The following is a 20,355-nucleotide window of genomic DNA, read 5'->3' on the forward strand; positions in this document are numbered from 1 at the left end:
ATGATGACACAAGTAACATGCTTCACCACAGTCCAGCTGTTCCGTCTCTCCCTCTCAAATTTCTCTCCTCTGTCGAAATCTCTTTTCTCTCCCTCCCTCACTCTCTCATTGCAGAATTTTAATTCTCCCCCTAAATCTTTCAATATGCAAGGATGTCTCTTCATCTATTACGCACAGCCAATTATTCAACGGAATACACTTCCATATTGGACCAATTAGAGAGGATCTGGAGAGAAGATTTTATATTACCTGAGTCTCACACATTAAATTACAATGAATATATCAATAAAAATATAAATAATATATATATGTTACCGTTGGTCCAATATGAGATTATATCAATTAAAAATATATAAATAATATACATATATATATATATATGATATATATATATATATGATATATATATATATGATATATATATATATATATATGATATATATATATATATGATTTATATATATATATATAATATAATATAAAAATTAAAATATGAGATTATATCTGCGAAGTATAACTTGATTATATCTTCGATTTTAAAATTAAAATTACATTGTATCTGATAAGCTTACATATAGTGACTATGAGAACAACAGGGACAACCCAAATGCCCTACGAAAAATTATCATGAATGTGAAACAAGATATGAAATACGAGTGCCTTGGCTTCTAACCTTAGGAGAAGGAATAACTGAACAATTATTTCACGCCTTAACTTCTACTACCCTCATGAACTTAAGAGCTTAAAGCGGTATAAAACGATATCAGTTGATATTTGTAACGGAGGTTGCCCCACATTCTCGTTTTCAACTAAGGAAATCGATATTATCAGGTTGCCGAAAACGATTCAGCATGCTATTTCTGCTATCTTCTCTGGTTGGGATCCACCGTTACAAGCCAAACGATCCGAGGTTACACAGATGAATCACTATCACATGACAAATGACAAATCTAAAAGGGTCTTTCTTGTTAAGCTATCAAAAATCTCATATCTCCCCCTGATGATGCAAGGCAAAAAATAGATAAAAGATATAATAGGGACTGTGTGATCATAGTCTTGTATTTAGTCCTCTGCCAAGCATCCGCCGCTATTAGCTGCAACTCACTCTTCCAATAGTTCATGAGCAAAACGGCAAGAATAGTCTATGGGAAGGGCCAGCTACACTATACCGGACGGCCAATTTGCTTTATTCAAATCACTGCCAGGGGTTCTTCCGTAAGTTACCGTGCCTCTTCGAATTGCTTGGACTTGTTTTGGAATTCTGCAAAAGAGAGATGGACGACATAAGAAATGCTTAGCAGGAACTAAATTCCAAGCACTTGTGTACAGTTCCTCCACATACTGATTTAGATTTCTTTGATTTTCCCCGGATCCTATTCTTTGGGGGTTTCAATTTGTAAATACGGACCATCCAATGATGTGTAGTGAACACCTGGAACAAACACAAAAGCAAATAATTTGACGGGTTGCAGATTCATTCATTGAAAATCCTGTAACTTGTTTTCTTAACATCCGATTTTGTCAATCTTGTGGAAAAACGAAGCAGTTCTCCAATCGGAAGAGCTACATTCATTTATAGATAATAGTCTGCAATCTAGCAAAGGAAACAAAACAAAACAAAAAAAGATATTACCTCCTCAAAATGGGTTAGTTTGAAATGTTTTTTCCCTATTTCTGTCCTCCTGACTCTATCAAAGCCTTTACCATCTGTTTCTACAAACCTGGAAACAAAGCAAGACAGACAGAAGGGAGCCTCACTTGTAACTATTAACTATTTATCAGGTCACCGAATAGAGAGATTTGCAAACCTGTAATAAGACAGCTTGTACATAAGGCAGTTCAACATTGTTGGAGTTGCCTGTGCATCGATTCGATATTGGCCATCCCTCTTTTTTGAGAACGGGAATATCAAAAGTAGAGCATTCAGATTTATATATAGACATCTACTAAACGAAAGAAAATTCTCTTACTGTTGTTCCAGAAATACTTACTAAAGCTATAACATACACAGTTAATGGTGCTCTTCAAAATATTGAGATTTATTTAGTGTACATGGCAAGAATATGCAGCAAAACTTTGTATATTTCTCACTAGTAAACATTCCAGATAAATTTCATGCAATTATACATTTGGTTTAACATAGCTTTGTTACAACAGATATAGTACCATCTGCCAGTGATTTGATGAAAATCTATAAAATTCAGAAGTGTTTCCATCGAATCAATCATTTGAAAAATGACAAACAAAAGGTTGCAATATGATACCCTTCAATAAAAGAAAAAAAATGCAGAACTTACAAGGTAGTCAGGCTCCCTGATATGTGGAAACACACCTCCTCCAATTCGAACCATCCAAAGGAACTTATTAATATCATCACTCGGGTAGCCAACAAGACCTAACCATTGCAAGAAAATTTAAAGTTACAGAATCCAAGTATCTAAATAAAGTTTCTTAAGGAGATCACAGATTAATATGGCAACCTCCAAAGACAACCAGAACATATTTGACATCCAGGGAGTTGAATATCTCCCATGCCGGCTTTTCTGGAGAAGACATAGCAGTGCCAACAGTTGCAATATGAGTGTTATTCCAGGTGTTATTATCAACAATGACAGTACGATTTGCCATTGCGGTTGTTTGGTAACCATAGTCCCACCAAGAGGCAACCTGCAGAACCTTATCCTTTTAAAAAACTTGATTCACACAAGGCATTCTTTGGGGATAGTTGAAATATATGCACTCTATATATCTTGTAGACAAGCATATTCAACTTCTACTGTTGATATGGCTTAAGACAAAACAACAGAAAAAGAACATTTTAGTTTATTTTTCAGGATGCAGGAAGAGATACTATTTAACAATTTCTGCTTCAAGGTTCCAGATAGCTTGGGTTTGAACATGTTGAACAAATTGAAGTGCCTTTGCATTACCATCTGCTACACACCAGACTAGTATAAGAAATAACCAAAGAGAGCCGATCATGAGAATTACTTTAGGATATCCATATTTAGTTTCACAACCTAAGCAAGAACAAGCATGTTTGGAACTATATCATAAGACCAATGCAAAGTGATTATATGTCCCTTCACTAACAAAGGCACCCACAGTCATATAATGCATTAGGTATGTTTTACCTTCAAGGTTGACTTATGGTTCCTTCTCCTGAAGAAAATATTAACTGTGCAACTTACCTTTAAATATTCAGCAAACAACCTTCCTAAATTTCTAGAAGTCACATGTTTAAAAGGCTAGAGGTTTTGCTTTTGTACAATCTAGAATGATGAAAGGTGACCAATTCAACTACTGATGACAGCCTGATTCCAATACCAGAATTGAGACCTTGGAAAACATCGCCATCTTGTTATCAAGGTTTTAAATACTGGTTAGACCGGTACATGTCAACAGTATTTACTGGTTTATCCATGGAACAATATTGGACCATATAAGTCAGCACCAATTAATATTTAATCTTATATTATTTTTATAGTGATACCAGGCCAGTAGAAGTCAGCCTACCATCTGGTGTCTTCGTACCATACCGGTTAGACCAGCGACCGAAATGTATCAGAATCAATACTAAAAACCTAGTCTCCTAGGTCTTGCAATAAAGTGAGTTCATTATATTCCTAACTTGGTTATATTCTTATAATGTTTAATCTCTCTCTACAAAGAAACAAGACTAAGAAATCACAAAGAGTACACTGTCACCAGTTCCAGCAAATAACACAAAATATCAGATATGAATGATCCATCAAATAGCTTTTTCTTCATTCACATGCTTAAGCTTGTATGAGGTTCAAACGATTATGAGCGAGTCATTGTAAGACAACAATATCAGACCCAAATTAACTGCTGCAGCAACAATAACATCAAATCCGGATTAGTTGCTGCAATAACTACTAACAGTACTAGAGATCGAATTCATATAAGTTACATGTTTCATTCATCAGAAAGAAACTATATGTTCTAACATAATCATTCAGCTGGTATTCATCATCAAAGATATGCAACACAATTTTGAGTTTTATAAATAAACAGGACTCTCCAGTCCTTTTGGTCTCTCAGTGATTCAAAAAAATGAAACAACACAACACTAAAACAAAGATATACATGATTCATAATTTCATCTATCCCGTCTTTCTTGATAGTCATCGTCAAGAATAAGGTATGCAATTTCATACCGTACAAAAGTTTCGACATTTGCTCAGTACGGTACGAAACTGTATACCGTTCGGTATACTACTCGGTATATATATATATATATATATATATATATATATATATATATATATATATATATATATATATATAATATTTTTTTTTTGTTCCGTCCGGTAACGGGTTGTCCATGTATCGATAAGCTGACGGACCGGTACGTACCAATCGTACCGGACGGTATTATTCGAAATTGCCTACCTTAGTCAAGAAAAGCATCTAAGAACTATAAGTTGCATAAGTATATCAAACATAAATTTTTTGTTCACTTAATAACCAAATTACTATTATTGGAAAATTAGAGAATCGAGCAAAAACATAAATTAACATGCAGAATAGACATAAAAAGGAAAGGGAATGAGAAATAACCTTATCATCTACATCAGTATTATGCCTCAACCATGCATAGGCTTCGCGAAAATCATCAAAAACGTGTAATCCATCATGGGAATGAGATGTTAGAACAATTGATGGGGCAGAATAAGCTTCTGCTGCTGCCCATACACAATGAACCTGTAACAAATAATAATAAAACCTTCAAAGCATGCCCCAAAAAAGCCCTCAATACAAACCTATATCCACATTGCTATATGGCATACATGAATTGCAGAAAGAATATATCTTAACCATATTATCCATTAACTCAGTATGTTTTCCTTGCTTTTACTCATAGTGGTATGAACAAGTTGGTCCTAACCAAGTCAAGTTGCAGATATCTAGTTATCATCAATAAATGTAAAAGTAGGTCCTTGTTGAAGTGACAACCTATCAAATTCATGGTGCCAAGAGCCCATGAATGATCTAACCTTGCAAACTAATTAATAGATCTCTATATTTAACTATTGACAAAAATAGAACCATTGAAACTATATCATGATCTAGGACAACAGTGCTAACTTTAGCAAATATCTGAAATCAAGAATTTTTCATACCACATAAAAAGCACCAAGTATGATCAGTAGAAGAATTGCGACTGCAGATGCCTCCAGAGGCAGCACCAGAAGTCTTTTTGCCTTTAGAGGCCTTTTAATAGTAGTTTCCACAATTTCTTTTTCCTTTTTCCTATTCTTCTTTGATGGTCTTTCTTTTGGAGCAGTTTCAGATTTATCAGTTGCTGCCTTGTTATCCACCTTTACAACTTCATCTTGAGCGGAATCAATATCCCCTGACTTGAAATTCATATCAGAACAAAAAGCATTAAGGGCTACTCAAAACAAAATCCATCAAGTTTAGGCCTTCTTAAAAAAGTTCAATGGATAACAGACTGAAACAAGTCCACGGTCACATACACCAGGAGGAGGACTTTCAAATAATTTAGGCAACTGAAGTTTTATTGACCGTGTGAAGACATCAAAGGCTTCAGAAAGTGCAATCCCAGACATAATGCATGCAGCTGGAGCTAGTACAAGCATAAGACGCACCTGCCAAAATATAGCAAACAATGAGGATGATAATTTTTTGTTAGTGATGTTGATCAACTCCACATTTTGACACTTACCATGACACCAGAAAAGTATACTGATGTTGTTATATACAGAACCATAAACGAGCTAGCATCAGACAGAGGCAAAAAACATGCCTGCATTACATATTGAAATACTTCCTAGTCAATATTTGGCAGAATTAATAATATAATCTGACATGATAAATAAATAAACATTATGCAAGCAGTACTCTGAGTCTGAAAACTAGACAAATAAAGATCCTCGTAGTGAATAACTAAAGCATATTTGCAGTTAATGCTGATGGAATTTGCTAGGTGCTACTCGGACCATGTGGTAGGGGAAAAACATTCTTTGGGATGATCTACTCAACTTGTAAAGACTGGTTCTTCTAAAATATCAGCCATGGGAATTAAATGTCTCAGACAAGAAAAAAATACCTAACCGCCGTTGTCAAAAGCATAAAACACTAGAGCAAATTGAAAACTGCAAATAGATAAAGAGTAACAATGAAGAACTTAAGTGAGGTAGAAGCAATGTTTTCAAAAGGCACAGGGCGAGGCGAGACACGAGCACCTCGCAACACCTCATGGTGAGGCATTTCAACTTTCAATGAAACACGGCTCGGGCACTCGCCTAAGCTCAGGTGTCGAGCACCTTAGCCAAATCGGGCCAACTTCGACCCTGGGTTCGATTGGACGAGTATGTTGGTTCAATCGAACCAACTAATGTAATTCCCTACCAACCCCCTCTCGTAGCCAACCCAGCAAAAGAAGCCAAAAGCGAAAGCAAAACCCTATGCTTGTCGCCTTTGTATGCTCTGTCCGACATTGCAGCTCCAACTGCCGCTGTCAACAAACTTGTCCACCGCCTTCGTCCGCTACCGTTGGCAACCTCGTCTTCTGCCTTTGTCCACCATTGTAGCTTCATTCATTCGCCATTGCAGCTTTGTTCGCTACCCTCTCATTCCCCCACCTTCCTCCATACCCTCTCCTTCCCCCACTATCCCATTTTGATTAACTTGCTGCACCCCATTGAGGTGGTGCATCGTTACTCTATACGAGTTAAAACTGTTTTAACATCATATTGAAAACACTGGGAGGTTTAATTTGGTACTTTATATGATTTCAATTTGATGTGTCATTTTTATTTTTTTGACCATATTTATCAATCATAGCATATATTTTTAAAATTTTGTTATTCAAAAGTGCCTTGTTTTGCTCGAGTGGGCACCTAGCACCATTTTGGGATCTTAGCGTCTTTTGGTGCCTATCGCTTTTAAATACACTGGGTAACAGTTTACTGCTGATGAAATTTATTAGGTGCTACCTAGCCTATGCAATAGGAGAAGAATATTCTTGGGATAGTTTGTTCAACTAGAAGACAACAATTGTTCTAAAATATGTTTCATGGAAGTTCACCGTCTGAAGCAACATGACCCACCACATGATTTAAGCAAGCAAAAACAAAGTGTCTACTAAAACAGAGAATTTTTATAAACATACAAGAAATCTTACAGTTGAAAATTGCAGCAACAAAATAAAGCATGCATGGTTGCAGATCAAATTCTTATAGCTGTATGTGTTCTATAACCTTATTCCTAGACAAACCAACCACTAGTAAAATAGAAGAGGTTAGAAAAAAAGTATAACCATAATAATCATAGCATATTTACACATAAAGGATGAAACAAGCATGTATAAGTTGAAGGCTAAATATAGAAAGTAACACACTTACAACAATACCAGCTGGAACCAAGAATGCCAACACATTGATGTCCATGAAATAAGAAGGCCATGTCGGTGGCTGATGTTCACTAACACTAGCAATGATGGGTATGTACTTGCTTGCGTAAGTTCTGTTTCATCAATAGAATAGAAGGATCAAGATGATATATCAAGATTGAGATTGTTTAGATCTTTCAGTCACTCAAAGATAGCTAGCCCAATGTTTCTAATGACTATTATATACCTCAGCATTTATGTTAAGGATAGCATGCTTATCTGAATGGTTTTTAGGTCCCTTTTTGCTCTAATTGTGCTTATGTAGTTTCGCCATACTCAAGTAGCCTCCATATCTAAGGATGCCAAATTGTTAATATGTCGAATTTGTCATGTGCAAAGGGACAGTTTTCATCTCAATTCCCATGTTAAATGTGCTAGATGGGAAATTATTTACATGTTTGGTGGATCTATAGTCAAACCAGCAGATTGTGTATCAGTATGTTACCTGCATATCCGTATGCCAGAAAAATTAAATGGCCATAACTACCAAATATGTTCTACCTAATTCCACTGCTAACATCTAAGTAAAAAATCAAATTTATTTACTTCAGATGCTTCCCATGTCAAATATAGGATAGCTTTTTATCTGTCAATAGATTATGCATACCCAACCACAAATGCATAAAGATGCATATTAGAAAGGTGTATCTATGTTTAGTTCAGTAACTATGTCTCAAAATATTGTTCTTAAGGGGTGTTTCTCCTTCCAAACTGTTTATTTGTTCACTTTTATTATACAAAGTAAAAAAAAAAAGATTGCGCTATCCTTTCATGATTAGTATCACATCAATGTTTCTAATGACTATTATATACCTCAGCATTTATGTTAAGGATAGCATGCTTATCTGATGGTTTTTAGGTCCCTTTTTGCTCTAATTGTGCTTGTGTAGCTTCACCATACTCAAGTAGGCTCCATATTTAAGGATGCCAAATTGTTAATATGTCGAATTTGTCATGTGCAAAGGGACAGTTTTCATCTCAATTCCCATGTTAAATGTGCTAGATAAGAAATTATTTACATGTTTGGTGGATCTATAGTCAAACCAGCAGATTGTTTATCAGTATGTTACCTGCATAGCTGTATGCCAGAAAAATTAAATGGCCATAACTACCAAATATATTCTGCCTAATTCCACTGCTAAAAAATCAAATTTATTTACTTCAGATGCTTCCCATGCCAAATATAGGATAGCTTTTTATCTGTCAATAGATTATGCATACCCAACCACAAAGGCATAAAGATGCATATTAGAAAGGTGTATTTATGTTTAGTTCAGTAACTATGCCTCCTTAAGGGGTGTTAATCCTTCCAAACTGTTTATTTGTTCACTTTTATTATACAAAGTAAAAAATAAGATTGTGTTATCCTTTCAGGATTAGTATCACATCAATGCACCATGTAATATAAAAGATGTACATGACCATAGTTCAGAACCCTTACTATCGTTCTTGCAGTGCATTTTTTGTTAACATTGCAGAACTTACTCTAAAAGGCCTATAAATTACAAATATTTATGGGTGACTATCAAAGTTGGTGACAATCAATGTCGGGAGTAGATGCTTACGGATCAAGAAGACTCAAGCTACGCCCACTCCAACCTTTTGTAGGACTAGAGGCCACCAGTGCTATAAGAATAGCCAACACTGCACAACAAACAGCACTGAAAGGGAAGTTTCTTAGAGAATAATGAATGTCAAATATGGATAAGATTATTTAATTCATGTAGTCATCCTGTATATTATCAAATGCTTCCACTGTGTATCTGCAAACAACACGTGAACTGCAGAATGCGAAAACTTACATGCCAATCGTCACAACAAGTGTCACAGCCACTTTAAACATCTTGGGAGATAGAATTCCTTTGATATAATAAACAAGTGCAACCACATGAATTATTATAAAAACCTGCATAATTTCATACAATGTTAGCAGAAGTGCACAAGGAACACAAATTACAAACAATACATTCCATGTCATTGGGAAATAAAAAAGAACAAAGTTTTAGCAATTCATTTACATCAGCAGATGATACCACAAGCATTCCAGTGTAATACTGTAATGATATAAAAGAAACAATGTATACATATAACCATGTTTTGAAAAGACATGTAACTTTGATGTGCACAAAGTCAATACTTTTCATATCAGTCCGATGACATGCGGGCCTCCACAAAGTCAATCGAAGTTTGTTCCTCCCAAAAATAACATATAGCCTGACCTAATAATAACATGATAGATTTTGTAATGTTATTTTGTAAAGTGAGCCGACCATAAATATCTATTAGTGCAGAAGACCAATATGACTGGAGCGATGTCCAATCAGTGAAATAATTGGCATTTCCTGGCATGTCATAAAACAAGTAAACATACTTGAGCAAATTAAATTATAATATAAACTAAATTGTCAGACAATTTTTTATCAAATTTTGCATCAGACAGGAATCTTAGAAAAGAAATAAAATGTATGAGTTGTTAATGAGCAGGTAACAGCAAAGTTTTGTCTAGAAAGAATGTAAACATTGCATGGCACCAAATAAATTTCTACAGAAATAAAGTAGTGATATCGAAAAACAGACCAAAAATGAAGCAAAATGCTCCGATGTCATCACGGCATTGAAACCCACCACAGGCACCAAAGAGGCTAGAAGTGTTCCCAAAACAACCTGCGTATATGCACTATTTAAACTGACCAGAATAATCTTTCTTTATCGGAAAATAGTTTCATGTATTATACCCTAAAAATAAGAAGAAATAGATAGCAAACACCTACACAACTGCTAATACTTACAAGAGGGGCATAGGCAATGTACAACCGTGGAGAGTAACGACCAGTTACAATACATAGCAAAACATGCATTGGAATAAGGTTAATGATGAATGTATAGCCTCCCCAAGAGCACACCTGTAAAGAGAAAAACATAGAATTAATTGATTTGCTTAGGAGATGAGGCGCAAAATGGGAAGAGCACATTATACCATGTAGAAGTATGACAGAGAATTTAAGGTAGCATAGAAGAGTGATCCCGTATTCAGTGTCTGCATACAGTTTCATGATATCAGCAAATCATGCATAACAAAAAAATGATAACTTTTACGTGTTCCAAGTAAACAATATTTCCCAAACACTGGCTAAGTGAGCCAATATAAACTAGATTTCATAATAAGATTTCAAAAATGATTTTTTATCACAAATTAATTAGTTTTTTTTTACCTTGGTATAAAGATAAAACGTGAATATTAAGGCAAATATTGCAACGGCTTCATTGTCATAGCTACCAGCCACAGATCTTGATATGTACGAGGGCACCTGCACATAGAGAAGACAGAACAGATCTTTCTTGAGTTTTGAAAGAATTGAGCAGATCAAAAGAAACATATGAAAAAAAAATGTTGCCACTGAAACCCCCAATTGGAAAGCAAATTTTATTTTCAGATGCATATTTTCATCATTCATTTTCCATAAAATACACAAGTGAGTACATGGTTACCATTGCCAATAGGGCTGCAGCAGTTAATCCAGCTCCAGTTCCCTTAACTTCCTGTAACAAACATGTAAGAAGCATGACAAAGAAAGCAATTGCCAGGTATCTGGACAAACATGAAAAGCAAAGATCAACAATATATGTCTACCTTCGTGAGAAGGTATGTAGCCCAAGATGCATTAGCTGAAAAGATTGGAGCTGTGAATACACAGACGGTCTCCACTGACAGAGGAATGTTCAGGTTATTCAGCAGCCTGCAATAAAAAAAAATAGATGCTTTCTTGCTCGATTAAGACTCTGACAACAATGTAATTCTTTACTACACATCTCACAGACATACCACCATATGGAACCTGCTGTTAGCGTCAAACCAGGGTAAACAGTTCCACCAATTACACGACCAAGGGGATACCTACCAATGAACAGTGCAAACATAAACTCAACCCGGCATCAATAAAACATGGAGTTTCTGCAATTTAAGTAGACATGTTTATGGATGCAGTACCAGGTTCGATCATCAAACCAGTTCCAGAAATCATATATTCCATTCTTTGTAAGAAACTGAAACAGTAAGTAATATCATCAGGGACAGAAGATGTACATTTTAAGAAAAGAAACAAATTGACAGAACAATATGGAACTTTTCAGGACACCTATTCCAAGAGCAAAATGGTTGATGCTATGAACTCTTATTTTCAGACTGTGATTGTACCAATGCCCAGAGATCCTATTATCATGATGTCTTGAAACTACAAGATTGTTACTCCTATAAAGCGTGCTGAATGAAACTTTGGAAGACTCCATCTGAAATAAAGAAAGCTTCTATTCTAAAGAATTTTCTATATCATATACTAAATGCTAAAAGATTGTAACATAGATTGCCTTTCCAAAAAAGAAAATGATGAATCGTTTCATTGCTTTATATGAAAAAGAAGGATCTCTTGATTTTATTATAGGAGATCAAATTCTACGATTTACAACATAAGGTTCGAGATTCCAGGGGCTACAATTTCGTTTAGGTCTCATATGTCAACGTATCTTGGTACCATATACATCGAGTACATAAACAACCCTCAAAATCAGAAGAAGAGATGATAAACTACTCACTACGAGGAGCTCTAGAACAAGCTCGCATCAATGAAACGGTCATAGTAGTGTGCAAGAGAAAGGGAAGGGAGAAGTTCGGAGGAATCAAACCTGAGTGACTCTGTAGTTGAAGTACGGATCGAACTCGTGAATCACGCTCTCGTACTTGATAACCTGGTGGTTCAAATCGAACAACAGAAACGTCACTACATCAGCAGAAATCGGTAAACCAGGAAGAAAGACAAGTATCCGGTCCAATCCTGCACTCTGGATTTCAGATCTAGGGTTTCGAGGTCGTCAGCGAAGGGTCGAGGGTAGCAGGACTTACGGAGAAGAGGCGGATCGAGAAGGCGAGGGCTCCGATCAGGAGGAGAATGAAGAAGCCGAGAACGCCCCCGAAAGCCTTCCTCAGGGTTCCTTCCCCTTTGGTCTCGGACGAAGCCGCCATCGACGGCGGGATCAAGCACGGGAGCAGGCGAAGGGACGGAAGACGAGACCGCGACGAAGACTTTGCAAGGGTTTCGGATTCATCGATCGGCTCCCCGGCCCGAAGCCGGCCTTTATATATCCATTAAAATTACTAAATGGTCCTCGATCATTTATGCCTTCGTGCGGGGTCTTTGTGTAAAAGTCTCACTCGGAAGGTCTGGATGGTTGCCACAGAAGCATGTAATAATCGCGTCCGTCGATCAATTTCGCTCAGGTCCCAAGGATGCGAACGGACGGTGAAGATTGAAGAGTTTTCATTTGTGGTCCTCCGTTGAAGTTCTTTGACTAGTTGGGATGATCCCCACCGTCCATTTTCTAGATCGATGGTTGATTGCAGCAATCAAGATTCGTGCAGCATCACCTTCATCGTCTATTTCAATTTAATGTGGGTAAATCTTATTTACTCGAATACAGAGTGTGAGTTCTCCGAGTTTCATCTAAGAAGGAAGGATATAAAATAATAAGAACGAGACATACTCTATGAAAGGATATTATGTTTAATTATGTCTATAAACCATTAGTTTATACCGAGACTCTGAAAAATAGATTATCAATCAATAAGACATACAAAACAAATTTTAAGTTATGAGTTACCAATTGAGATCTCACAAGCATAATTCAATGGATAAAGATAGCCTAAGTAGTTAATGCTTAAGTGACACCATCTAAGCTCGATTAATGTAGTGTCGCTTGTGATCGATTCATTTTTCTTTCAAAAATAATATCCGAAAGAATTCTATCACGAGACTATAAAAGAATTCTATCACGATTGATCTATCAATCGTGCAAACTGAGAAGAATAAGTAGATAGTTTATGACTCTATCAACGACATTCTGACAACAATCCCACCATAAAACTTATTATAAAATATTATGAAAAAAATTTTATTGCTATAATTTGATAAGACATATTTTGGTTCTAGAAGTGCAACCAGCAACATCGTACATCATCATCAACGAACGTAACACCACACGCCGTTAGAACCACGAAGAGCACGCCACGTCAAGTTCAGTATAATACATTGTGCAACTTGACCACCCCGGGAGCTCAGGGCGGTACCATCTGCTCTTGGGATAGTGTCGTCTGACGCCGCTCAGTCACCCACAAAAGATGTCATCTCGTCAGAGAAGTTGTCCCACCCTCACGAAAGTCAACGGCCACGTTGAACCAAAGCGCAACAAACTCTCGCACACAGGTATAAAAACCCCTGCCCGAAGCCCGGCCAGGGGGAGAGAAAAAAGAGGGCGGACTGACTTTCTCGTCGAAGGGGCCAAAGTCGGGAAATACCCGACGAAGACCATTTTGTAGGGAGGTGGGCACCCCCGAGCGGCGGGCGTCTTCACCCCGGAGTCATCATCCGATGCGTAGAGGAGGGTGGTCCGTCGCCCTCCTTCCCAAGGGTGCACCCACGTTGCGAAGGAAAGTTGCCAACCACCCCGGGAACGAGAGGGCACAATCCGCCACAAACGACACTCAAGTCGACAGGCCTCGGAGCACCAACCCCCACGAGGGCTCAACCAAACCCCGCCGGCTCGACCCTTGCCCGAGACGCTCAAGAGGCACAGCCACCTCAGCATCCTACTCATTCCACCAGAAGTTCCCGACGTCGACCCACGTATCTAACCGTGACTCATCAGCTATGGTACTTTTGTTCACTAACATAATTGATGAGTCTCGAGTTTGAATCCAAGTATAAGCATCATATATTCTATTTGATGTAATGAAAATTTTATTATCATAATCTTAAAAAGTAAAAAAATAATTTAAGAATAAGAATGCCAACCATGCAAAATAAACAGATGAAGACGTGGGGAATAGATCAAGCAAGATTATTGTAGTGGTATATACAGAAGTGTGAGGGAATTTGAATCTTGTTTTATGTCCTCATTGTCCACACGCAGTAAAATCATATTTGATATTCGTTAATTTTGAAAGGATGACATCTGTAGATAACAAATACTCGTGTTATTTATAGTTTACGATAAAATGTGATAATTTAATGGCCAGTAGTTACATTTGTCAGCATAATAATTATTGGAATCATGGCCCACATGGTCCCACAATTATGGTACTATTCGTACAATTCGGAGGGTGAGCGTTCATCGTGGATGTTGGTAGTGTTGCCAATTGAATCGATTAGCCAATGGATGGGCCAACTTCGTACCAAACCCTTTAGATGAAAAGTAACTTTAAATCTGATACGACATATTTTGTTAACCTGCTCTCTAACTACTGTTTACAATCACATCAACATCAAGGTCAACATAATGGACCACGCCCGTGTAAGCACACCGCCTGATGGATCGACAACCATAAATATGATAAGTACTATCAGTTTTCGGGCTAAAGGATAAAAACTCATCACGGCGACGATGAAGGAGATCGATTCTTGACCCATTTTTTATCCGGTTCTAACTAAATCTTTGGAGGGGTCGAAGTCGGGAGTCCCCTTCCTGACCCTGATCTGTGTGCAAGGACAGACGATAGAAATGAGGGCGACCAGCCAAAGAGGGAGTCTCCGGATCTTGAAGTCAAAGCTCAAGCCCGACCCTATCCAACGATGACTCCCGTTGCCCTAGTACTGACACGAATGATCTTGCATACCCGGGACAGAACCGAACCGTGTTGATCCCTCAACCACGGTATAAAGGATCACTATCAAAATCGACTTTAAATTACATTTTTATTTTATCTGACACGTGAGCATATGGTTTTTGGACAACTTCGATTCCATCGTGACATCAAATGTTGGAACCACGCCATCGAGTTCCGATGCGTCGCAGGAGGAACCCAATCGAGGCGCGACCCACATGATCGCTGACACCTCATCACGTGCCCCCTCCGGTCCCATCGTAAAGAATGGCACTGGGTTAACGTGGTCCAATTATTAATAGCGATACGAAGTCTTAGTCGGACTTAAGCTACTACGACTTCGGTGCTCTCGCTTTGCAGTGGTAATAACAACGAGTCTCATCAGGATCGTTAATTCCAGGAATGATCGAATGCACGATTGTCGAAGCGGGATAACATTTCAACGACAAAGACATCACGACGTGCCACGTTTAGGGAAGAAGGAATCCAACGGTAGACTCGCTCTTCCTCCCGAACCTTTTTACCAACGAGGCGGATGACGTGGATATTATTATGGGATGAGCAGATGAAACTGGGAATTACTAAGAAATAAAAAAGAAATTAGAGAAAAAGGAAATTACATGAGGGAGAAGGAGGGGGGGGCAGAGGAATCCGGCTGTAAACTTGGACGCCACCGCACGAGTGGCAGCCACGAACACCGTGGATCGATTCCTTAGGAGGGTTGAATTGAACTCTTAATAACCCCTTTTCCTTAATTCTTATACCATTACCCTTAAATCAGCCATTAATCGGACGGATTAACGGAACGGAACGGAAACCGCCCTTTAATCATTACGTCTAAGCCACTTTGTCCTGAGAAAATTGTTGAAATCTCATTACTACCCTCGGCACATTGCTAGTTTTCCGTTATTTGGTGGGAGACGAGAGGACAGAACGGTCAGTTAACGGACTAAAACAGAATCTGAAGCTTCGTGGTCAGAAGACGAGTGAGGGCATAGGTGTCAATAAGTATGACTAACCGGCGGGTAAATACGACGATGTGCTTCTCTCTTGCACGCCCGTTTCAGTAGTCCGACGGTCACCCTCAAATAAACCGTACCCCGCTCCACCTTTTCTCCCTGGCTTCGTCTCCCCTTTTGGTTTCTGATCCCCTCTCTCGCTCGCTCGCTCTCATAAACCCTGATTCGGAGCGATGGAGACACCTGAGTACTTCCACGGCGGCTTCTACCGCGGCGGGAACCCGCAGTGCGGGCCGGAGAAAAAGGCCGGCGGCTGTGGCGGAGGTGGGGAGGACCAGTTCTCCCTGGAGGACCTGCTCGACTTCTCCAACGAGGAGGAGGACGAGACGGGAGGTACGCTCGCCGCCGCCGGGAACTCGACCGACTCCTCCACCGTGACCGCCGTGGATAGCTGCAGCAACTCCTTCTCCGGCCTCGAGCCGCATTTCTCCAACGACCTCGTCGGCCGGAGCCTCGCCGATGCCAGCCGTTCCGGCGACCTGTGCGAGCCGGTAATCCCACATCTCCTTCCCTCGACGAAGACTACCATAAAATTCATCGGGGTTCCGTCATTTGTATTCCCCGTTAATTACTCCCGAATTTTTTTCAGGCCCAAAAAAAGAGGATAATTTTATGAACTGCATTTTCTAATATAATTACCATTTTCTCCGAATTAGAGTTGCGTTTGGTCTCCTACTGGTTCGTCTTTTTTGGGGACAGGAAGAAGGAAGAAAGCGAGATGAAACGTCCTCACAGTATATTAGTAGTTACACTCGAGAACACAAATCTGTACCGGAAATGGAAAATTGTGTGGAAGCCAGAGGCTTGTCGAAAGAATCGATTTTTAATGTTTTTGTTGGGCATTTTTGGATGCAGCAGTACGAAGAGCTGGCGGAGTTGGAATGGCTTTCTAATTTCGTGGAGGAATCCTTCTCCAGCGAAGACCTCCACAAGCTTCACCCCATCTCCGGCGTTAGTTCCACCACCACCGGCTCCTCCTCTACGACCACCGCCGCGGCAGCTGCCCGAACTGAGGTCTCCGCTCACACCCAGGTCGCCGCCGGTGGCCGCGTCAACCACGTGGCCCCCTTCCGTCCCGAGGCGATCGTCCCCGGCAAGGCGCGGAGCAAGCGCTCCCGCGCCGCACCCTGCAGCTGGTCCTCCCGGCTGCTTGTGCTCTCCCCATCCCTGGCGACCGCCTCGTCGCCGGAGTCGGAGCTCATCGTGCCCGCCAGCGCCGCCGCGGCCTCCGCTGGCGGCGGAGGAAAGAAGGCGGTGAAGCCGGCGTCGAAGAAGAAGGACCTGACGGCAGGCACCGCCGTAGCGGCGGGGAACGGGCGCAAGTGCCTGCACTGCCAGACTGACAAGACGCCGCAATGGCGGACGGGACCATTGGGCCCCAAGACGCTGTGCAACGCCTGCGGCGTCCGCTATAAGTCCGGCCGCCTCGTACCGGAGTACCGCCCGGCCGCCAGCCCCACCTTCGTGGTCTCCAAACACTCCAACTCCCACCGGAAGGTGCTCGAGCTCCGCCGCCAGAAAGAGCTCCAGCAGCAACAACTCTTCCACGCCGGCGGCGTCGCCTCCTTCTACGACGGACCCATGCCGGTGGCCGCCGCCGCCGCCGACGACGACGACTTCTTGATCCACGGCCCCGACTTCCGGCATCTCATCTAATGGTGTAATCTTAGGAGGGACCGATCGCGTCGAGGGGCCAAACAACAAAAAAAGCTCTCGCAGCTCTCGTAGAAATTAATTTAGAAGGATTTAGGCTATTTTTCATGCTTTTTCCTCTTTAGCATCTCTTCAATGTCCTCCATTTTTTCCTAATCAGCTCCTTTTACTAGAAATTAATCTTAGGACAAATTGAGTTGTAGCTCGAACATTTCTTCATTCCACACAAAAAGAAATCAAGAAATGAGACAACTTGCAAGTCTTTCACTTCAACCCTCTTGCTCTGTGTTGTCTATTCCCACTCACGGCATCTCACACATGTATCTTCTTCTTCTTCTTTCTAAATGCAGGTCAAGTAGATGGTGATGGCGGAGTGCCTTCTCTATAGATAACATGGGAATGTGCTCCCGCAAAGCTTTCGGAACGTGAACGTTAAGAACAAAGGGTCACCTCTTTCGAATGGCAGTAAAGCTCTACGGGGTGCGGTCACCTCGGGATCGTGCATCGTTTTACTGAACTTACATAGAGGAGTTGGTACGTGCCAATCCCATCGGTGAAGAAGGTACGTGTACCAATGACTACATTGGTAGGAGCGTCCTCGGGATCCCAGACACTGCTGCTGATCCTAAAGAATGATAAAGTCGAACATCGACAACGAGGATTAATCCATCCGTGGTGGGGCAGAGGGAAAGGCTATGTAACAGTGGTCACATGGCTGTCCACCATTATTCGTTGCGGGAATAACGTGGTACCCTTCTACTGTTCCGACCACGACGAGCAGTGCCGCCGGTCACGTCTCCGAGCACGTGCTGGCACGTGGGATACAAGTACACGTCGTTGTCGGTGGGTGACTTGGCACTGCTTCGACTCCTTTGCATGTGGAGAATGCCGTCATGTCTGGAAAGAGGTTCTTAGGCTGACGTCTTATTCACGTCGATAATTTAATTTTAAAAATGATAAATAATTCTGATTCAAGAATATTGTTTTTTTATTCAATTAATCAGTTTGAATCAAATTTAACTAATTTAATTTAAAATATATTAATTTGACTAAATTCAATTTTTAATCAATTCAAATTGACTAATCAAATCGATCCAAATATCTTATTTTATAAATAACATGACATCCAATTGGATCAAGATTTTGATTTGATTCAATTCAATTGAACCAATTCATTTAATACATACATATATATATATATATATATTATTTAAGATTATAAATTGATTAATCAGTTAATCAAATCCGATTAAATATATTTGAATTGATTTCAATTCATACTATCTTATTTTAACTGAACCAAATCGAAAAAATAATTCAAATAAAAAATAATAAATACCCCTACACTTTTCCCTTTGAATATTTGTGTACAGCCTCTAACAGTAACCTCAATTTGATTGCACAAAATTTAGGAGAGTAAGGAGAAGCACCAAAGGCATCGACTTAGGAACCAAACAGCACTTCAAAGTTGGTTTTGATAGAGTTTGATGTCTATGCAATTAACCTACTAAAAAATCTTTTAAGCACATTACATCCTATCTAACACCATTTGTCATGACTTACTTAACCCGATAATATAATCTACTCTCATCAACTTGATGAATCTGTCTCTCTAATCCCATATTTGAAATTAGTCTAAACTTATACAAAACTCATTTACAGGAGAAGATCCATGTAGCTACCAAACAGTTTGAATATAACGATCTATTGTTGTATTTGGTAGCAAAACTAAGATGGGTTAATACCGACCCAGAATGAAGACATGTCGCAATTAAGATTTTGGGTTACGAGACATTATTGTAACGTTTATTCTCAAAGTAATCAATTAATTTCATCGTTTCAATATTTTTCTTTAAAAAATTATTTATAAATTTAAATCTTTATATATTCCCAAAATGTCTAGTGAAAATCATTATAATCTAATAATAAGAAAACGCATTACAATTTTAGAGAGAAAAACATCCCTTATACATTAGTCGTAGCTTATAAAACATTCATTAAAGATATCAATAATTACTCATTTAAGATAATATATTAAACACCATGGTTTATTGTTGTATTTGGTAACAAAACTAAAATAGGTTAATACCAGCCCAGAATCAAAATATGTCACAACTAAGATTTTGGGTTAGGAGACATTAATTTAATGTTAATTATCGACGTAATCAACTAATTTTATCATTTCAAAGTTTTTTTTTAAAAATATTTAAATATTTAAATTCCTTTATATATTCCCAAAATGTCTACTAATAATAAGAAAAATTATTACAATTTTAGAAAAATAATATCCCTAATACATTAGTCCTAGCTTATATATATATATATATATATATATATGATTTTACCTAAAACCAAACAAGAAAATGCCAGAGGGAGAGAGAATGAAGAATAAGTAGCAAAAAAAACATATATTGCGGTGAGCGTGGATCGAACACGCGACCTTCAGATCTTCAGTCTGACGCTCTCCCAACTGAGCTATCCCCGCAATCTGATTCTTTTCAACATGAGATTAAAGTAAGCATTAGACTAGCAATAGAAGACATCAGCGGCGAATAGGGAAGATAACGCAAGTCTATGGAATCAAGGCAAAG

The 20,355-nt window shown here is 39.1% G+C and overlaps 2 protein-coding genes and 1 non-coding gene across 5 annotated transcripts; 1 reads left to right on the forward strand and 2 right to left on the reverse strand.

Annotated features, from left to right (window-relative positions):
• Positions 1-942: 942 nt before the first annotated feature.
• On the reverse strand, positions 943-12,545 carry LOC135679513 (dolichyl-diphosphooligosaccharide--protein glycosyltransferase subunit STT3A-like). The gene is made up of 23 exons (XM_065193349.1): positions 12,339-12,545; positions 12,122-12,184; positions 11,430-11,485; positions 11,265-11,336; positions 11,073-11,178; positions 10,931-10,981; positions 10,654-10,749; positions 10,419-10,478; positions 10,231-10,344; positions 10,019-10,105; positions 9,244-9,347; positions 9,007-9,102; positions 7,395-7,515; positions 5,714-5,794; positions 5,505-5,636; positions 5,148-5,384; positions 4,585-4,728; positions 2,481-2,667; positions 2,298-2,395; positions 1,809-1,888; positions 1,634-1,721; positions 1,343-1,432; positions 943-1,261 (listed from the first exon to the last, which is right to left on the reverse strand). Exons 1-23 carry the CDS (start codon positions 12,456-12,458, stop codon positions 1,196-1,198), a joined length of 2,349 nt encoding a protein of 782 aa, XP_065049421.1. The 5' UTR covers positions 12,459-12,545; the 3' UTR covers positions 943-1,195.
• A 3,352-nt stretch (positions 12,546-15,897) lies between these two features.
• On the forward strand, positions 15,898-18,037 carry LOC135586172 (GATA transcription factor 12-like). 3 transcript variants are annotated; one of them, XM_065193357.1, is made up of 2 exons: positions 15,898-16,602; positions 16,811-18,037. In XM_065193357.1, the coding sequence occupies exons 1-2, from the start codon at positions 16,285-16,287 to the stop codon at positions 17,765-17,767; spliced, it is 1,275 nt and encodes a 424-aa protein (XP_065049429.1). In that variant the 5' UTR covers positions 15,898-16,284; the 3' UTR covers positions 17,768-18,037. The 3 variants fall into 3 exon arrangements, with proteins under 3 accessions (XP_065049429.1, XP_065049431.1, XP_065049430.1); XM_065193359.1 differs by having other exon boundaries at positions 15,907-16,602; positions 16,970-18,037; XM_065193358.1 differs by having other exon boundaries at positions 15,912-16,602; positions 16,967-18,037.
• A 2,139-nt stretch (positions 18,038-20,176) lies between these two features.
• TRNAF-GAA (transfer RNA phenylalanine (anticodon GAA)) lies at positions 20,177-20,249 on the reverse strand. The gene has a single exon. It is a non-coding gene; the product is annotated as a tRNA-Phe (tRNA).
• Positions 20,250-20,355: the final 106 nt, after the last annotated feature.

The sequence above is a fragment of the Musa acuminata genome, chromosome BXJ1-7, assembly GCF_036884655.1.
Source record: "Musa acuminata AAA Group cultivar baxijiao chromosome BXJ1-7, Cavendish_Baxijiao_AAA, whole genome shotgun sequence".
Classification (NCBI taxonomy): domain Eukaryota; kingdom Viridiplantae; phylum Streptophyta; class Magnoliopsida; order Zingiberales; family Musaceae; genus Musa; species Musa acuminata.